Source organism: Arachis hypogaea, chromosome 18 (genome assembly GCF_003086295.3).
Source record: "Arachis hypogaea cultivar Tifrunner chromosome 18, arahy.Tifrunner.gnm2.J5K5, whole genome shotgun sequence".
Lineage (NCBI taxonomy): Eukaryota > Viridiplantae > Streptophyta > Magnoliopsida > Fabales > Fabaceae > Arachis > Arachis hypogaea.
The window spans coordinates 4,908,139-4,927,169 of record NC_092053.1 but is presented as its reverse complement, the minus strand read 5'-3'; the positions used below and the strand labels follow the sequence as shown (position 1 = coordinate 4,927,169).

The following is a 19,031-nucleotide window of genomic DNA, read 5'->3' as shown; positions in this document are numbered from 1 at the left end:
TCTTCCTATTATGAAAAAAATCTAAATATCTTCTACATTCAAAAAAAAAAAAAGATAATAATTAGAGAATAAAACTGTTATTTTATCTTTTTCTTTTCTTTTCTTATAAAATGAGGACTCACTCTTGAACAAAAATATCAGATTTTGAGCAAGCTAGCTGCTTGTGAGTTCTGTTGTCATCGGCACACACAACCATCAACCAAGTCTCTCTCCGATCTTCAGCTTCAGTTCCAATGTCTAATCAGGGCGAATCATCGGACCCGTAAGTCAACTCTTCCATTCTTCTATTTCCTTTCAAAATTCGTCTCTTTCACTCCCCGCTAAGTAGTTCTTCTTGTTCATTCCTTAGGTAACTTTTTTATTCTTTTGGGATTATTGAAGTTTTTGTTTTTTGTGAATTTAAATTTTCAGGAAATCGGGGAAGAAGGACTACTCAACGGCCATTCTTGAGCGGAAGAAGTCGCCGAACCGTCTTGTGGTGGATGAAGCCGTCAATGACGACAACTCAGTCGTGTCCATGCACCCTGATACCATGGAGAAGCTCCAGCTCTTCCGTGGCGACACTATCCTCATCAAGGTGACTTTCTTACCCTCCTCTATCTTCTTACTTACCTTCCTCTTGCTGTGTCTTAGCTCTTAACTCTTAATTGATTTATTCGATTCCCCACAAAAAGTATTCTTTTTCAAAGTCTCTTTTTGGGGTGCTGTTTTTGTTTTGTTCTTTCTTAGCGAATGGTGTTGTGAGATTTTGAGTTTTATACTGTGAAGTACTAGGCCATATATACTAAGAAGAAGATCATGATTGATTGACATGGTTGCAAATAGAATTGGATTAAATTTAAGATGTTATTTACGAAAATTTGTATCTAATGAAAGCATTTCGAGTTTGAAGTACAACTATCTAATTTATCTCTTATATTTGTTCTTTGTGTTGCAACTTCTAAGTCAGATGGGGTTTTTGATTTTATATGTTTGCAGGGCAAGAAAAGGAGGGATACTGTTTGCATAGCTCTTGCTGATGACACCTGTGAAGAGCCCAAGATCAGGATGAACAAAGTTGTGAGGTCGAATTTGCGGGTTCGTCTTGGAGATGTTGTGTCCGTGCACCAGTGCCCTGATGTGAAGTATGGGAAACGTGTGCACATTCTGCCTATTGATGATACCATTGAAGGTGTCACTGGCAATCTGTTTGATGCTTTCTTGAAACGTGAGTTTCTACCTTGAGCTTCTCTTAAGTTGCGGGTTTAGGGATAGCTACTGAATTTGACTTGCTTTATGAGCTTGCTCTTAGTGATGAGTACTTTAATTTGAGTATTTCTATTAATGTTATAAGACTTCGTTACTGTCAACGTGTTTTGCAAAATTTCTTACCTCTCTTAAAAGTCCTTACAAGTTGCAACTTTTTGTTTTGAATAGGCTATACATGACTTGTGTTTTTCACATTCACATTGCTTGTGTTATAATTATAGCAAGCTATTATTATTATTATTATTATTATTTGGAGAGACAGTAGTCTTGGCTTGTCAAACTTGGTATGATTGATTGTCACCTTTCTTGATATTTGATTGAATTGAATTGATTTGAATGCATGCCAAACTGACTTAGTAGTATATATAGAATCTACAATCTTCAGTTTCTTGGACGACATTGATATTACATGTGGAATATGATTATTTTGGTGCTTGTAAAATATTATAACTTTTTAATGTAAATTTTGCAGCTTACTTCTTGGAAGCTTATCGTCCTGTCAGAAAAGGAGATCTATTTCTTGTCCGTGGAGGGATGAGAAGTGTGGAGTTTAAGGTCATTGAAACTGATCCTGGGGAGTACTGTGTGGTTGCTCCAGATACTGAAATCTTCTGCGAGGGGGAGCCTTTGAAAAGAGAGGATGAAGAGAGGCTGGATGAAGTTGGATATGATGATGTGGGTGGAGTCAGGAAACAAATGGCACAAATTCGTGAGTTGGTAGAGCTTCCCTTGAGGCATCCACAACTCTTTAAGTCGATTGGTGTGAAACCACCCAAAGGTATTCTACTTTATGGACCCCCTGGTTCTGGGAAGACACTGATAGCAAGAGCTGTTGCTAATGAAACGGGAGCTTTCTTCTTTTGTATAAATGGACCGGAGATTATGTCCAAACTGGCAGGAGAGAGTGAAAGCAATCTGAGGAAAGCATTTGAAGAGGCTGAAAAGAATGCACCATCCATCATCTTCATTGATGAAATTGATTCTATTGCACCCAAGAGGGAGAAGACACATGGTGAAGTTGAAAGGAGGATTGTTTCACAGCTTTTGACTCTTATGGATGGATTGAAATCTCGTGCTCATGTCATTGTTATTGGAGCTACCAATCGCCCAAACAGCATTGACCCAGCATTGAGAAGGTTTGGTAGATTTGATAGGGAAATTGATATTGGTGTTCCTGATGAGGTTGGCCGACTTGAAGTTCTTCGTATACACACTAAAAACATGAAGCTCTCTGATGATGTAAGTTTCATTGTCTCTTAACTTTGTTGGTGTGTATACACTCTACCAGGTTGTGCATGCCATGCTGTGGCTCTGGTTGTAGGTTGTTCATTAATTCTTTAATGTTCTTAAATTTTCTGTTGCTTAACTCTAGCACCGCTGTCCTGTAGGTTGATTTAGAGAGGATTTCCAAAGACACACACGGTTATGTTGGTGCAGACCTTGCTGCCCTTTGCACTGAAGCTGCTTTGCAATGCATTAGAGAGAAGATGGATGTCATTGACTTGGAAGATGAAACTATTGATGCTGAAATACTGAATTCTATGGCAGTTACAAATGAGCATTTCCAGACCGCTCTTGGAACGAGCAACCCATCTGCTTTGCGTGAAACTGTAAGTGTTTGCTTTGTATCCCTATAGTCTCAAATCATTAGTTGATCAGGTGATATGGTTTTCCTACATTATGGTTTATTTTGTAACGAATTGCCTTTGTTGACACTTGACAGGTTGTTGAAGTGCCTAATGTTAGTTGGGAGGACATTGGAGGCCTTGAGAATGTCAAGCGTGAGCTGCAAGAGGTAAATCTTGCTACTATGCACTTCACACTGTTGCTTATTTTACATATTTATTTAATTTCTAACTGCTTTTTTGTTTTTCTGTGGACTCAGACTGTTCAGTATCCTGTGGAGCACCCAGAAAAGTTTGAGAAGTTTGGCATGTCACCATCTAAAGGAGTCCTCTTCTATGGTCCTCCAGGATGTGGAAAAACTTTGTTAGCCAAAGCAATTGCTAATGAATGTCAAGCTAACTTCATCAGTGTGAAAGGCCCAGAATTACTTACAATGTGGTTTGGTGAAAGTGAAGCCAATGTTAGAGAAATTTTTGACAAGGCTAGACAGTCGGCTCCGTGTGTCCTCTTCTTCGATGAGCTCGACTCCATTGCCACTCAGGTTGGTTTTTCTTATTACATCACACTCTTAGTCTCTTACTCTATTAATATGCTACTAAATCAAACTGAGTTACATTGTAATGTTGTGGGACAAAGTTAATAGTTTACAATTGTTTGTATAAACATCACTGTGTCATTCATGTATAGAGAGGAAGCAGTGTTGGGGATGCTGGTGGTGCTGCTGACAGAGTTTTGAATCAACTTCTGACTGAAATGGATGGCATGTCAGCCAAAAAGACTGTGTTCATAATTGGGGCAACTAACAGACCAGACATCATTGACCCAGCACTTCTTCGGCCAGGCCGTCTGGATCAATTGATCTATATTCCTCTTCCCGATGAGGATTCCCGTCACCAGATCTTCAAGGCCTGCTTGAGGAAGTCACCTGTGTCCAAAGATGTTGATTTGAGAGCACTGGCCAGATATACTCAAGGATTCAGTGGTGCTGATATTACTGAGATATGCCAGCGAGCATGCAAATATGCTATTAGAGAAAACATCGAAAAGGTATACTTTTGATGCAACATTAGATTAAGTTGTCATTGGTCAATTACAAAACTTTGATGAATTGTATGATTTACTTCAGGACATAGAACGAGAGAGGAGGAAAAGCGAGAACCCTGAGGCCATGGACGAAGATGTCGTCGACGACGAAGTTGCAGAGATCAAGGCTGCTCATTTTGAAGAGTCAATGAAGTTTGCCCGCAGGAGTGTCAGCGACGCGGATATTCGCAAATACCAGGCATTTGCTCAGACCTTACAGCAGTCGAGGGGATTCGGAAGTGAGTTTAGGTTTCCAGAAACTGCTGAGAGGACTACTGGATCTGATCCCTTTGCAACTGCTGCTGGCGCAGCCGATGAAGATGATCTGTATAGTTAGTCGGTTTTATAAGCTCTGTATTAGTGTCTCTAGACTTTCCCTTTAGTAACATCGGAGCCTCCTGTTTATTTTGCTTTTAATATACTTAAAATACACATAAACATAAATTCAGAGCTGATATGTTACTATGTTTATATTATGGATGGAATTTTTAGTTTTTAGATAATAATTGTGAATGTCATGCATTCTTGCATGGTCTCACACCGGATTCTCAACAACCATGTTGTGTGTTTATTTAAAACCGTTGAAAGTATACCCTGAAGTGAATTGGATTCAATATGTAGATTATGACATAAGAAACTATTAAAGTGTGTCTAATACTTGGCATTGACTAGTGTTATATTTCAGCTGAGGGAAAGAACCATATACTGAAAATTGAAGTTTCTGGAAAAGTTTGCATCAACCAAATAATACAATTTAGTAGATAAGAAAATGAATTATTCTTCACGTTCAAGTAATTTTAACATTCAAGTTCATTCAAGTAATTTAGAGTTCGTGTTTTTTTCCCTCTCTTTCTTCTCCCTTGGCGGTGCTTTTTCTTCTTCTTTCAAATTCATTCATGCATGCGTTCTTGTTCTTCTTCTTCTTCTTCTTCATCACCAACACCACCACCATCTCATCCTCCTTCTTTTCTCATTTGAATTTCTTCTCCTCCTCCTCCATCATCATCATCATTATCGTTATCGTTATCATCATCTTATACATATCTTCGTTATCGTTATTGTTATTGTTGAATTTTTTCATGTTGATGAATGATGATGTTGTCTGATCCAAATTGATTTTCGATGTATTTTTGTTCATTATTCAATTTTGTTTGTGTGATTGTTTTCGAATTGAGTTAATTTTTCGTAATTGTTATGTAATTTCAGTTCATTTATGAGTGAATTAAGGTGCATTTGGACTCGTTCTCTTACACAATTCAAAACTTTTTCTCCTCGCTTCTTCTCTTTCATCTTTTTCTTCTTCATCTTCACCTTCTTATTTTATTTTCTCAAAATTCTTTTTTATTTATTCTCTTGAGAGGAATGAAATCAAGAAAAAGAGAAGAAAATATCAAACAAAAAAGAAGAAAAAATATATTAATGACGTTGTCTGATCCAAAATTGATTTTGGATGTGTTATTGTTCATGATTTAGTCTTATTTGTGTGCTTGTTTTCAAGCTGAGTTTATGTGTCGCAATCATTATCGTAAATTTCGGTTCATTTCTGAGTTAATTGTGTCGCAATTGTAATATAATTTCGGTTCATTTCTGAGTGAATTAAGGTGTATTTGGACTCGTTCTGCACAATTCAAAACTTTTTTTCCTTCCCCTCCTCATTTTCTACTGTTTCTTATTCTTCTTTTTCATCTTTTTCTTCTTTATCTTCTCCTTCTTATTTCATTTTTTTAAAATTCTTTTTGATTTACTCAAATTTAACACAATTTCTGAGTTCTGCATATTCTTTACCATTGTTCTCTGCTTCTCTTTCTTTCTGAGTTAATTGTGTCGCAATCATTACGTAATTTCGGTTCATTTTTAAATTAATTGTGTCGCAATAATTATATAATTTCGGTCTATTTCTGAATGAATTAAACTGCACTTGGACTCATTGTCCTACTCAATTCAAAACTCTTTCTCTCCACCTTCTACTCTAATAACAGCAATAACAACAGCAGCAAAAGAATGACAATGAGGAGAAAATAGCGAAAATGAAGAAGAAGGAGGAGGATCAAGGAGAAACTGCACTTGGACTCATTGTCCTGCTCAATTCAAAACTCTTTCTCCCCACCTTCTACTCTAATAACAGCAATAACAACAGCATGACAATGAGGAGAAAATAGCGAAAAAGAAGAAGAAGGAGGATCAAGGAGGAAGAGGAGGAACGCTAAGAAGAAAAGATGACGACGATAACGTAAAATCTGTGAACGTAAATGACTTGGAAGAATGATATATGTGCGTAATCAACTCTTCTTAATAAGAGTAGTTTTTGTTAATATTGGGTCTACTTGATTGAATGGCAATATTACTTGGATGTGTAGCACATTGTAAAAAAAACTGAAGTTTCTATAAAAAAGTTTACATCTACCAATAACATCATGAAATTGCATATATAGTACTCCATAGTTGGATTTTTAGTTAGACGGTTGAAGGTTTTAGTACTTGGTGTGACAAAAAAAAATAAAGCTAAATGTTGATTCACTCTTTGGTATAATATTTAGCCAATGTCTCGGGCATCATCCATGCACCATCATTGTCAAAATTGTAGGTGACAATATATATATGTCAATAACCAAAGTGATGAAAACAGACATAGTTAAATTTCTCATCTTTTCTAGCTACTGATACTGGTGTTGAAAAGCCATATACAATTAGGAAGAGAAGCAAGAAAAGAAGCAAAAGCCTCTTCCATTTAAGAAAACACGTTCAAGGTTGTTGTTTCCCCGAACGCATTCCGGAGCAGCCGCTAGATCCTAGTGGATCATAGTTGACGAATCTGCTTGGGGCTGAGTTATGCCGGAACCCTTTCGGCAAGCAACCCTTCACCTCTCTGACTTGGAACACCTTCTGCTTGTGATCAAGTTGTGGCTTCACATATGTTTCAACTTCTGATGAAACCAGTGGCCTTGTCACCGTACTTGGAGCACTAGGGGGAATTATCCTTCCACCCATGGTTAAGTCTAGTGAAAGGAGAAGATAAAGGGTTATCACCATAAGAGACACATGTGCTGTAGACATTCTTTTTGTTAAAATGATCTCAATTGAACTATTTTCTATAGTCTCTTATGATTTTGGCTTGTAAATGTGAAAGAAGCTAAGCTAGATAGATGGTTATGTTTTGTGAGTATAGAAGAGGTTTTTATGGTACAAGATTGTTGAAAATGGCTTGATACTATGCAGCCTTAAATAGGCCTCGTGAATAGGCAAAGAAATGTCACAAAATTTTCACGACATGGCATTGTTTAATGTTTAGTACTACTAATTAGTACCTTACCCCACCATTACTATTGAGGTTGTGGTTTCATTGTGAGTTGGCAGGGTGGGTGCACCTTATGCTCGTGAGTTCTTGTTATTGCACTCACCCAGATACTATATTACTATTCTGTATACTCTCTAATGGTTTCTTCTTTGTTATGTTCTGCAGATTAGGAGAGCACTTAATGAATATTTAAAGGTTACATAATGATATAGTTAAGACTTATGTGGTTTTGTTTTATTTTTCTACATGGCAGTTGAATAGTTGATTGTTCATTATAAGAATTCAAGGCATTGAACAAATTTCTATAATGACTATTGTTATGTAGCTGTATTTCCCATTAAATTTGTTGGTTACACTATGAAACTAACCAGACTTCTTTAATTTTGTGGTGGTAGCTTTACCCCATCCACAAATTGTTAAGCTCCCTTAATAACACCACCTTCTCCAATTAAGTTGCCATTTAATACTTTGTTTCTAATGAATTAAACAGCTATAGAATAAGTTTACAATTTTATCCAATGAGATTATTTTTAGATAATCGTTCAAAGTGTGACTACAGAAAAAAATTATTTTACTTATGTTATATTAAACATATTTGTGTAACATTTTATTAAATTGGTAGTAAAAACAAATTAAAAACCACTTAAAAAGAGTTAGCTTAATTAGCAAGAATGATATAAGTTTTAAGTCTTTGAAGTGAATGACACTATTTGGACAGGGCTGTATTATTTAGAAGTTGTAAGAACTTAAAATTCTCTGCCTATTATATCTTTTATTATATAACAAATAAAAAAGTTAGGAACCAAAACTTTATTACAGATAAAACGGCATTGAATGAGAGGATTCATCAACCACAAGCAAAGTATAACTACTCATGAAGTTTAATTTTTAAAGGAGAATATCAAACCATGGTTCCCTCTATTTTCTCCCTCCTATAAAATTGAAAACTTAGCACAATAAGTGTGGCTAGGTAGGACTTAGGAGCATAATTGGGTTAGTTTGGTAGAATGAAATATGATAGATATGGTTGCAACCTTCAAGGTAACTACCGACAGTAATAATTGGACAGTTAAAAAAGAATGAAAGAAAGAAAAAATGGAATTAAGATTATACCAGACACATTTACAGAGGCTCATAATAATATGGTCGAACAACTCATGTTGAGGGTCATAAAAATGTGCAAACTTTACCATTTATGATACATGAACCGCTAGGGTAGTGGATGAAAGGAGATTCATGAGATTCTACTGAAACTTCAATTCGAAAATTGAAATGCACATAACATATTTATTTATTACTATCGATATGAAATTCGGGTGCCACATTATAATAGTAGTAATTGCATGAGGTGTGTTATTATTAACAACTTACTGCCTCGAAAAGGCAAAAAAGGTTTCAGAGGCGACAGGCCTCAAATTTACTTTCCTCACGTGAAACTCCTCACTCCTTGGAGTGTTTAGATTTTGAGCCCATGGCTACGAACAAACAAAATCTTTGTCGATTTTTATTTGTATTTTATATTTATTGCTATGTCTTTGTTTGTTTCATAGGATTGTTATTGCCACTGGGGCTTCACAATAATTTATAAATGTCTTCTTAGTAAATGATTTCTGAGTATCTTCTTAAGTGCTGAAAAAACTTAGATTTGTATGGATTTGATGTAATAAAAATAATTTTTTTATAATTTTATAGGTTAGGCTTCGTCAGACTATCTTCATTTATATTGCATTCTCACAATTTGGAAATTGAAATAAATTACAAGTTGAACTTTAACAATGGGTATTATTGTTGTAAACTTGCAATTGTAATATTAATTGAAAGTATGGTAAACTTTTAAGTAATTAAAGAGGAGGAAGTGTTGTTTTCAAGGGCATTTAGAGAGTTGGTCTCCAGTTCGGTGGAACCACCATGACAATTCATTGCAATGTTTATGGTTATGGAGTAGTCAGTCCACAGTTTCACCATGTTCTCAGAGAGAAGGTCCCGTGTGGTTGTCTCATCAATAGGTATCATAAATTGAGTCTTTTAACTTAAAAGTAAATTATTTAATTAACAAAGTTGCTTTTGTGCTGGCCAGAACTCAAACATCCTCATACAAAACGTGTTATTAGAAGTTTTTCACTTATGAATTATATTCTTTGACCCACTTCATCTAGGGATGATTAGATTGTACCTCCTTTGTTTCTTTGGATTCTAACATCTTACACATTCTTTCATTTTCTTAGTATTTTTTTTTTCTCAACATATTCCTATTTGTCTCTTCAACAGTAGTACTAAAACTCCAAGAAAGCAATGAGGGGTAGCCCCTTCCCTTGCTGTTAAACATGGTAATATAGTACTCATTCAAAGCCAATCAAGACGGCTCAAATAATGTGTTAGCTTATCAATGTTTTGCACAGTTGACCACTTTTTTGTGGCTACTCATTTTAACTTAATTACATGTATGCGCACAGTTGACCACTTTTTTGTGGCTACTCATTTTAACTTAATTACATGTATGCGCACAGTTGACCACTTTTTTGTGGCTACTCATTTTAACTTACTTACATGTATGCGCACGCATTTTTAGCTCATTGACCAACAACGGCTTCTTAAAAAAAAAAAGAAAAGTATCTCTTATCTTACTAATGGCATTATTCACCGATAAGGTGAGTTACCTGATTATATATTAACATAACAAATTACAATCACCTGAAATATCTCAGTTTACAAGATAGACCACAAAAGCAAATATGCAATGAACAATGATCCAACAGTAGTTGCATGCCAATTTTATGAAGATACGTTTGCGTGCAAAGAATGAAGACGAATATTCATATGATAACTATCCAACTACTAAAAGAGAATCTTCATTCTCTTCACCATTTTTCCTCTCCACCATAGTATGCACCAATAAATAGATAATAGATAACAATTAGTTCATTATTAGACAATTTATTACTTAAAAAAAAGGTATATAATAGCAAATGAACTCCTCTCTTAAATCAGTCACGATTTTTCTCTAAGTAAAATAGTTGTTCAACCTTTACTGCATAACATTTTAAAACTACAACTATGCAGCCAAGTTACTAAGAACCAATCTATATGTTCATTGAAATATCAGGTCACGCTAATTCAAATATGGAGTCTACAATAAATCATTACAAACCAACAGGGATTTAAGTTTTCAATTATGCACATCAAACGCTTGTACTTCCCCTTCTTTGCACTGGTTTGTAGAGCACAACTGTAACAAACTTGGAACGAAAGCGATGAGTGAATCCCAAAGCCACCACAGATCTTGGTGGCTCTCTGTTCTCAATATAAAGATGATTTAGAATCACATTTTGAGGCGATGGAAGAGTTGTTGAATTGTCTATACTAGCAGGATATCCCAGCAAACTGTGCTGCAAATGTGAAGGAACCATAGGTGGATCCCTTGTCTCATCTTCATTTCCTGGATATACATTGTTGTAGCTAGAGTCAGGTGACTTTGGAACTTCAAAGCCAACCACGGTCCGTTCATCCTGCAGAAGATTGTATAATTATTAACCATATTACAAATAAGCAATTGATATAATTTGTATTAGAATAAGTTACTCACATGATTTTCGGCATATGAGCTGCTCATATTGCAATTGGAGCCAACAACTAACAACGTGAATTCATCAACTAGAGCTCAAGATATCAATATAAGCCTGAAGAAAGAGTAGTTCTGCCTTCAATTAAGAATGCATAATAAATATATGTAAAGATCCATAATATAATGAACACTTGCATATCATTAATCTAAGGAGCTAGTAAATTGTCATTCTAAAATGTATGCATGAATAACTATTATATATTCTAATTGATTAGACTTCTGTCTCTTGCTCATCAATCTCATGCCTATTATCAACTTATGTACTTTGATTACCCCTTATATTTCACTTCAGCATGTTCCCTTCTTCCAAAGCACGAGAGAAGAAAACATCTTCACCACTGGAGCTTCTATGATGAAATTATTCTATCCTAATAGGTAAGCACATCTAATAGGGAAATCTTATGACTTCACTCTGCATAGAGTTTGCTATGATAAACATGGGAACATATCCTTTGGTGCACACAACATAATTGCATCGCACAGCGAATGCAATGCAATCAACAGTACATATTAAAACTACCATTTGATTACTACACACATTTCAACAACTCTGCACTATTAGTGAAATTAGTTCATGCTACCATACAGTCCAGACATGCTGCTATATAGAATAATCAGCTAAGAAGCAGCTATTTTTGCAAGAACCCTAAAGTTTCAGTGAATCGTGCATTTCACACTATAATACCAATTAGCCAATCATACACTCATAAATCAAGACACGGTTTATAGCTACAACTTTTACAACAATAAGCTTAGAATTACAGCCATTTATTTATACAAAAGAAAACCCTGAAAAAACAGAGTACACGTACAAATCTCTATTAGTTCCGGACCAAACAAAAACCCAAAGCACATCAAATTGAGCGCTCCAAATGCACGCCGCAATTAATAAAAATAAATATTTAAGAGAACAAGAAGAATATTCGAGAAGATGGTACCTTGTAGAACAACGCTTTCGATTTGGCTAGTTACCGAAACAAAGGTAATTATGAAGGAATTGCGAGAATGCGCAACCTGGTTGGGCACATTGAAATTGAATTGAAATAATTTAGGGTTTGATGATTGTGAGAAAAAAGGATGGGAAGGTGGAAGCGCATAAAAGAAACCCTAAGAAAATGGAGGGAATAGGGATTTGGACATTGAAGAAGAAGGACGACAGCTAAAGCAATGTGCTCAGCTCACAACACAGCTGGCATCACTGTGTTCTCTTCTTCTATTCTTTAAAACGCACCGCTTTGCAATTTTTTTTTTGGGCAAGAGGACTATAGGAGGAAAGATTTCCAATTTTTTGTTCAATATGGTAAGAGACCATAGGAGATTTTTATTTTTTAGTGCCAACTAAAAAAAATTATATAAATGTGGAACGACCAGAATCAATCAATAATATAACTTTAATTTATTCGTAAAAGTTGAACTAAAATCTTATGAATGAATATAACTGATGAATAAATACAAAAGGAGCATCGTTAAAGAATCAGAATTCGTTTGGGAAGTAGGAGAAGCTATTTTTTTTTTTTTTTACTTTTAGATTATAAAAAGTCAAAATATGTGTATTTGACACTATTTTAAAAAAAATTTTTAATTTTTCGAAAGGTTAATTTACAGCTTTTTGAAAAAGTAGAAATATATGACTTCTCTGTTTCTCGATAAGTCATTCTACCATTTTCGTAAAAAAATTAATTTCAAAACAAAAAAAAAATTACTTTCCTTATTTACTCTGTAAAAAATACTGACCCTTCACCACCATTTTCATGTAAGGTCAGCACTGGCCTTCCACCATTATTCCACCATCATTCTCACGCAATGTTTCAAACCTCACCATTTTCACGTAATGATTCATGTGATGGAAGTATTGATCCTCCACTACCATTTTCATTTTCAAATAATATTGCATCTGAACATTCTACCGCATATATTTATTCTAAGTATTTTTTATCATTTTATCACTCTATTTTTTATTATTAAATTTGTATTTAACTGTGTTATGAAGTTTCAGTTTTAATTTTATTTTTTTCACATGTGATTTTATAGCAAGTTCTTAACCTCAATAAAGGAGAAGGGAGTTCTAATAGGAGTAAAAAAATAAAAAAACAGCAACAAAATATACATTGACACACATTTTATATTTATTTTTTATTTTCACCTACCATATCATACACAATATTAGTGATTAGGTTATGTAAAATCAACATTCAATATTGGAAAGTATTTGTTATCATCGTTATTTTAATATTTATTCTCTTCTGTAAAAAAAATTTATTTTTTGAGTTATTTATCCAAACACTACAACTTTAAAATAAGTACTTTTATAACTAAAAATTCAAATACAAAATAATTTATTTATAAGCTGAAATTAATAAAAATTCTTATGCTTTAAACTCTTTTTTCCAAAATAACTTATTTAAGTTATTTACCCAAATTGGATCTCACTATAATTTATTATTTTTATCAATTATTAATTAATACTATTTTAGAAATATTGATAACAAATATAATATTAAATTATTAAACTAAAAATATTAACTTATTGGCTAAAAGTACTTGTTAAAATAAATTAAATTGTTAGCCTTAATATTTTCTCATACAAAAAATTAAGCATAAGTTCCTGTAGTTGTGTATTAGCTCCAAGTCTAACTAAAAGAATTTATAGAAAACGATTGATTATTGTAATTTCTTATAGCTGTAATTTTTTTTCTATTTTTTTAAATTTTAAGCTTAGTTATATATTCATATTTTGACCTAAACGATAAGTCAGGCCTAAGTTAAACTAAAAGGCCAATTCATAATATTGGTTTTCACTGTCTATCCGACCTTCTCGAAGAGGTCAGGATCAACATGAGTAGACACTTAGCACTTATCTAAGTAATTGCCTCCGTAAATCTCTCTCCCACTACTAGAAGGAATATCTCAGCAACCCTAAAATAAGGAGACGGTTATCCACCATCGAAAGTGGAACTGCTTCAACGGTGGTTATTGGCTCATCACCTATAAATACACTGACACCCCTCAGGTATACTTAAGTTCCAATATATTCAAAACTTGCTAAACCCCTTGCTGACTTAGGTATCGGAGTGTCTTTGCAGGTACCACCCCCCATTCTTCAAAACAAACAAATCAGAAGGCGGCTTACAGACGCTAGCCAGCCTAAGACCCTTTCTTTCCAACGTTTGGGCCACACGTTAAAGTCCAATCAGTCCGATTTCAGGTAACTCCCGGAATATTGGCGCCGTTGCCGGGGACTCGGAGATCATCGCATAATGGCAGACGATCAGCATAAAGACGGACACACTGCATCTGAGTCTGATCAAGAGCATCAGGACGCAATCAATAATGACCAAGCGATAATATCCCTACAAGGAGCGGAAGGGCCGCGTGGAAAAGGTCCCTCGAATACGCAGGGATCAAAGAAAGTCTCCTCTGAGGTTCATCAGCCTGGAAAAGAGGAGCAACCTCATTCCACCGACCTCATGGGACTCCTACATGGCCACCAAGGTCGACTTGAGCAGCTAGAACAAGAGCTAGAACGACAACGTGAAGTGGACCGAAGCCGAAGGAAAGAAATCTAGCAACGAAGAGAGCTTGAATAAAAGCTCTCGAGGTTGGAATCCAATCTCCGAAACAAGGATTCTCACGTGGATCAAGAGGATACCCCATTGAGGAAAGAAGACCCATTTATTGAGGATATCATGAGGGCTAAAGTCTCCAGAAACTTTAAAAGTCCCGATATGGATCTGTATGACGGGACGACTGACCCGAAGCATCACCTTAGTAATTTCAAAAGTCGAATGTACTTGGCTGATGCCTCCGACGCTACCCGTTGCAAAGCCTTCCCGACAACTTTGACAAAAGCGGCCATGAAGTAGTTCGATAGCCTCCCCCCAAGGTCGGTTACTAGTTTTGACGAACTCTCACGCAAGTTTCTTGCACGATTCTCAATCCAGAAATACAAGGTCAAGCACGCCCCAGCCTATTGGGAGTGAAATAGGAGGTCGGAGAACCCCTGAGAGACTACATGGAAAGGTTCAATAAAGCGTGCTTAGAAATCCAAGACCTGCCCACTGAGGCAGTAATAATGGGTCTCGTCAATGGACTCCGAGAATGACCTTTCTCCCAGTCCATCTCAAAGAGACACCCGATTTCTTTGAGCGATGTACAAGAGCGAGCTGAGAAGTACATCAATATAGAGGAAAACGCCAGATTATGAGAACCGAGCTGGCGGCTAGGGCACCCTCACTAATCAAAAGAAAAGAAAAGGAGAAGGAGCCCAAAAGAAAGGAAGAAGTCGGGTTCGAAAGGCCTAGAAGATACTATTCCTATACTCCCCTACGAGTTTCCTTAGTCGACGTCTACAGGAAAATTTGTCATACTGAAAGGCTTCCTCCCCCACGACCCATCAAGAACAAAAAGGGGGGAGCCGTAATGAATACTGTGAATACCACAAATTGTATGGACACTCCACTAATGATTGTTATGACCTAAAAAATGTAATAGAAAAGTTGGCCAGAGAAGGTCGGCTAGATATATATCTCATGGAAAGGTCGGACAATCATGGGAAGAGGAAAAGAGATGAGGAATGACAGGAATGGAGGGGCCCGCCCCCGCAGACTCCCAAACGACATATCCATATGATATCGGGGGATTTGCGGGAGGAGGGATGACCAAGTCATCTCGAAAAAGACATCTGAAAGAAGTCTATCAAGTCGGAGTAATGGACCCGACCTCCCCACCATCTCTTTCACCAAAGAAGACGGACAAAAAATCATACCCGGGCATGACGACCCGGTGGTAATCACAATGATCCTAGCTAACGCTCATCTACATAGAAACTTGATAGATCAAGGAAGCTCAGCCGATATACTATTCAATCCAGCATTTGATAAGCTAGGACTAGAGGAACAGGAACTGAAAGCCTACCCGGACACCCTTTTTGGCTTAGGAAACACGCCTATCAAGCCACTAGGCTTCATCTCCCTGCACACAACTTTTGGAAGGGGGATGAAGTCTAAAACTCTAAGTATTGACTTCATTGTTGTCGATGTAGCTTCCGCTTATAATGCTCTGATAGGCAGAACAACTTTAAATCGGCTGGGAGCCATCGTTTCTACCCCTCATCTCTGTATGAAGTTCCCAACTTCCGAGGGGATTGCTACCATTAGGGGAGATCAGAAGTTGGCAAGGAAATTTTATAATGAAATCCTAAACCTTAGAGGTAAAGGCAAGGAAGTTAATAAACCCTAAACTCGGAGGAACCCGAGTAAAAGAAGAATTACGACCACACCCGGAAGAGAAGACGGAAGAAGTCCAAATTGGGCAAGAGGTCGGAAAAAATACCAATATAGGAGCCAACATAAGGGCAGAACTGAAACAAGAGCTCCTAAAGCTGCTACAAGAAAATTCCGACCTCTTCGCCTGGAAAGCTTCCGACATGCCCAGAATAGATCCCGAGCTTATGTCGCACAAGTTGGCAGTCTATCCAGGATCCCGACCTATCAAAATAGAGGAGACGAAAGCTCAGGACAGAGCAAGCTCATGTGGTCCAAGAACAAGTGCAAGCCCTACTAGAGGCCAAATTTATCAGGGACGTCAAGTATCCGGCCTGGCTGGCAAATGTGGTGTTGGTCAAGAAGCAGAATGACAAATGGAGGATGTGCGTGGACTATATCGACCTCAACAAGACATGTCCAAAAGACCCATATCCCCTACCCAATATTGATACCCTAGTAGAATTTAGCTTAGGTTATCAATATTTGTCATTCATGGATGCTTACTCGGGATATAATCAAATCCCGATGTACAAACCGGACCAAGAGAAAACATCGTTCATCACGCCCAGAGCAAACTATTGCTACGTGGTCATGCTATTTGGACTAAAAAATACAGGGACCACATATCAAAGGCTGATGAATAAGGTGTTTGCACCTCACTTGGAAGAACTAATAGAGGTATACGTGGACGACATGGTGAAGACCAAGGATGACACTTGCCTCTTGAGCGACCTCACGCAAGTCTTCAACACTATAAGAATGCATGGGATGAGATTAAATCCCGATAAGTGCACCTTCGCAGTGGAGGCTGAAAAATTTCTAGGATTCATGCTAACACAAAGGGGGATTGAAGCTAACCCCGATAAGTGTAGAAAGGTCCTAGAAATGAAGAGTCCGGCCTGTCTAAAGGAAGTCCAGCAGCTAAACAGCCGACTTGCAGCCTTATCCAGGTTCTTGGCAGGATTAGCACTAAGAGCCCTACCACTTTTTTCCCTACTAAAGAAAGGATACCAGTTTGAATGGACTCCTGAATGTGAAGAAGCCTTTCAAGAGTTCAAAAGGTTTCTGAGCCAACCTCCCATCCTTACCCAGCCAAAAGCAGGGGAAGAACTCGTGTTATATCTAGTTGTCACTGAGAAGACTGTGGCATCAGCATTAATATGGAAAGATGAGGTCAGACAGCATCCCGTCTACTTCACAAGCAAGGTGCTGCAAGGCCCTGAGCTAAGGTACAAAAAACTTGAAAAGTTTGCATATGCCTTGGTTGTAGCATCTAGGAGGCTTTGGCCTTATTTCCAAACTCACACCATAAGAGTTCGGACGAACCAGCCTATGAAGCAAATCCTTCAGAAAACAGATGTTGCGGGCAAAATGGTTCAATGAGCAATAGAACTATCCGAGTTCGATTTGAGATATGAAACTCGGAAGGCAATCAAAGCTCAGTACCTCACCGACTTCACAGCAGAATATGTAGGCGACCAAGAAGAGGCCTCCACAATCTGGGAGATATATGTGGATGGGTCTTCCAATAAGGTAGGATGTGGAGCTGGTATCATACTGGTTAATAAGGAGGGAACTCAAATAGAATTATCCTTAAAATTTGAGTTTCCTGCCTCCAATAACCAGGCTGAATATGAAGCTCTGATTGCGGGATTAAAACTCGCCAAAGAAGTCAGTGCTTCCAAGGTAATAATCTTCAACGACTCTCAAGTCGTGACTTTCCAGATTAATGGAGAGTACCAGGCAAAAGATCCCAACATGAAGAGGTACTTAGAAAGAACGCTCGAGCTTCTTGGGCAGTTCCTCAAAACTGAAGTCAGACACATAACACTGGAGCTCAACAGCAGAGCCGATGCCCTTTCCAAACTGGCAAGTACCAAGCTGGGAGGAAACAATAGAAGTCTGATACAGGAAACTCTCCAAGAGCCCCCGGTCACAAAGATGGATAACATGTTGGATATCTTGCCAGTCTCTGGCTTAGACCTTGGATGGATGACTCCTCTGATCGAATACTTAAAATTCGACATCCTTCCCGAAGAGCAAAAGGAGGCTCAAAAACTTAGAAGAGACACACTTATCTAAGTAACTGCCTTCGTAAATCTCTCTCTCACTACTAGAAGGGATATCTCAACAACCCTAAGATAAAGGGACGGTTATCCACCATCAGAAGTGGAACTGCCTCAACGGTGGTTATTGGCTCATCACCTATAAATACATTGACACCTATCAGGTATACTTGAGTTCTAATACATTCAAAACCTGCTAAACCCCTTGCTGACTTAGGCATCGGAGTGTCTTTGCAGGTACCACATCCCATTCTTCCAAACAAACAACTCGGAAGGCGGCTTACGGACGCTAGCCAGCCTAAGACCCATTCTTTCCAACGTTTGAGCCACACATTCAAGCCCAATAAGCCCAATTTCAGGTAACCATCGGAACTATATATATATATATATATATATATATATATATATATATATATATATTCTATTAGTTTATATCATTTTATCAAATTTTTAGTTAGATCTGTATAGTTTAAAAATTTGTAATTAAGTTTCTATATATTAGATACAAATTTCAATTAGATTTTTTTTAATTATATTTTGTTAAAAAAATACAATTTTTAAAAATATTCATTTTTGTTTTTTTATGTTGGATGAATTGCAAAATATTCTAAATGTAAAATATTTTAGAATTAACGTATTTTCTTAAAAAAACCATCTCGTTATAAATTTTTAAATTATAAGAATTTAATTAATTAGTAAAATTATAAAATTAATAAAGTAATTAAACCTACAAAAAATCTATCTATAAAAAATAGGTGAAAAAACATGCACTACAACAATTCCTTAAGATAGCGACCGTTATTTTGTGGCAGTTTTGTGAATGCGTC

At 36.7% G+C, this 19,031-nt stretch overlaps 2 protein-coding genes across 4 annotated transcripts; one reads left to right on the top strand and one right to left on the bottom strand.

Moving 5' to 3' along the window:
* Positions 1-87: 87 nt before the first annotated feature.
* On the top strand, positions 88-4,512 carry LOC112772763 (cell division cycle protein 48 homolog). Its single transcript, XM_025817763.3, has 9 exons — positions 88-262; positions 412-577; positions 979-1,207; positions 1,721-2,487; positions 2,637-2,858; positions 2,972-3,043; positions 3,134-3,415; positions 3,562-3,921; positions 4,001-4,512. The coding sequence occupies exons 1-9, from the start codon at positions 234-236 to the stop codon at positions 4,292-4,294; spliced, it is 2,421 nt and encodes an 806-aa protein (XP_025673548.1). The 5' UTR covers positions 88-233; the 3' UTR covers positions 4,295-4,512.
* Positions 4,513-10,166: 5,654 nt separating this feature from the next.
* On the bottom strand, positions 10,167-12,336 carry LOC112772313 (SNF1-related protein kinase regulatory subunit beta-3). 3 transcript variants are annotated; one of them, XM_025817229.3, is made up of 3 exons: positions 11,813-12,336; positions 10,836-10,950; positions 10,167-10,758 (listed from the first exon to the last, which is right to left on the bottom strand). In XM_025817229.3, exons 2-3 carry the CDS (start codon positions 10,860-10,862, stop codon positions 10,432-10,434), a joined length of 354 nt encoding a protein of 117 aa, XP_025673014.1. In that variant the 5' UTR covers positions 10,863-10,950; positions 11,813-12,336; the 3' UTR covers positions 10,167-10,431. The 3 variants fall into 3 exon arrangements, with proteins under 3 accessions (XP_025673014.1, XP_025673013.1, XP_025673015.1); XM_025817228.3 differs by having other exon boundaries at positions 10,836-10,929; positions 11,813-12,245; XM_025817230.3 differs by having other exon boundaries at positions 10,836-10,946; positions 11,813-12,228.
* Positions 12,337-19,031: the final 6,695 nt, after the last annotated feature.

Excerpts from the sequence above, each read along its gene's own strand:
- LOC112772763 (XM_025817763.3), top strand. The coding sequence starts at position 234 with ATGTCTAATCAGGGCGAATCATCGGACCC. Across the intron at positions 578-978 it reads GCGACACTATCCTCATCAAG|GGCAAGAAAAGGAGGGATAC; the intron begins GTGACTTTCTTA and ends ATATGTTTGCAG. Across the intron at positions 2,859-2,971 it reads CATCTGCTTTGCGTGAAACT|GTTGTTGAAGTGCCTAATGT; the intron begins GTAAGTGTTTGC and ends GACACTTGACAG.
- LOC112772313 (XM_025817229.3), bottom strand. The coding sequence starts at position 10,862 with ATGAGCAGCTCATATGCCGAAAATCAT. Across the intron at positions 10,759-10,835 it reads GCTCATATGCCGAAAATCAT|GATGAACGGACCGTGGTTGG; the intron begins GTGAGTAACTTA and ends AATCTTCTGCAG.